The sequence below is a fragment of the Orycteropus afer genome, unplaced genomic scaffold (assembly GCF_000298275.1).
Source record: "Orycteropus afer afer isolate SDZICR_OR568_19922 unplaced genomic scaffold, OryAfe1.0 scaffold00262, whole genome shotgun sequence".
Taxonomy (NCBI): Eukaryota; Metazoa; Chordata; class Mammalia; order Tubulidentata; family Orycteropodidae; genus Orycteropus; species Orycteropus afer.
In genome coordinates, this window is record NW_006921849.1 from 3,293,493 (window position 1) to 3,294,408 (window position 916).

Consider the following 916-nt stretch of genomic DNA (forward strand, 5'->3'; position numbering starts at 1 on the left):
GCCAACCTTCTGGTTAGCATTCAGATGCCTTAGGCACTACGAGTACAAGGTCACCTGTCCTGAAATGGCAGGTGTGTTGCTGCTTAGAAATCCTGGTGTACATCTTTTCTCATGTCAGCCCGTGAGTCTCCTCCATTTCAGTGGCTTAGTATAATGTTCACATAGCTCAGTTTTTCTTTGAAGTACTTCTCTTTTGATGGATATTTAAATATATTCCTCTTTAAATGCTCTGTTGCTTCAGTGGGCATGTGGGGAGTATGTGCACAGGCATGTGAGTGTGTGCTCGCTCAGTGTTTCTCTATCATCAAGCCTTAAGAGGTACCGCAGGGTGAAAAACTAAAGTTTGATATTGCATAGCTGTCGCCCTCCACCCCCCAAACGTTGTGAAGTAGTGCTTTGCTGCGTCTTCCACGTATGAATACGCTGCCGGACAAACAGCGGAGGAGGAGAGCTCTCAGGCAGGACCTGTGGACCCGTGAGGGCGGGCAGCACCAGGAGGGCTCCTGCGGAGACTCGCGTTGGATGCAGAGTCAGTGGCAGGGCAGACTAGGAAATAAGGCACTTACTGCTGCACAGTCTGAAAACATGATCCATTTATTTAATCATTGCCAGTGCTACTGCTGGTGTAATCTATAAAAATATATCTTGATTGTAGTTTTTACATGGTATAAAAAGTACAATGAACAAAATCACCTGTTCCGTATCAGGGAGGCAACATAGATCCAAACGGACAAAACATTTTTGGGGTATGGGTGGACGTACACAGCTAAAGCAAATTCAACGTTGGGAACGTCAGTACTGTGTACTCCAGTACTGTGTACAGCCTCAATTAAGGGTTTCACTTCAGAGTAAGCCATGTGAAGGGGGAATCCAGAGAACTGGGAGGAAAAAGAAAAATTGTAGTCATTAGTGAAGT

General features: G+C 45.5%; 1 protein-coding gene across 1 annotated transcript in view; it reads right to left on the minus strand.

The window, feature by feature from the left end:
• Positions 1-689: 689 nt before the first annotated feature.
• CC2D2A (coiled-coil and C2 domain containing 2A) overlaps positions 690-916 on the minus strand; it is a 228,901-nt gene continuing 228,674 nt past the window's right edge. Inside the window, exon 34 of the mRNA XM_007950086.1 lies at positions 690-878. Within this exon, the coding sequence (XP_007948277.1) occupies positions 690-878 (189 nt within the window). The remainder of the gene's footprint in view (positions 879-916) is intronic.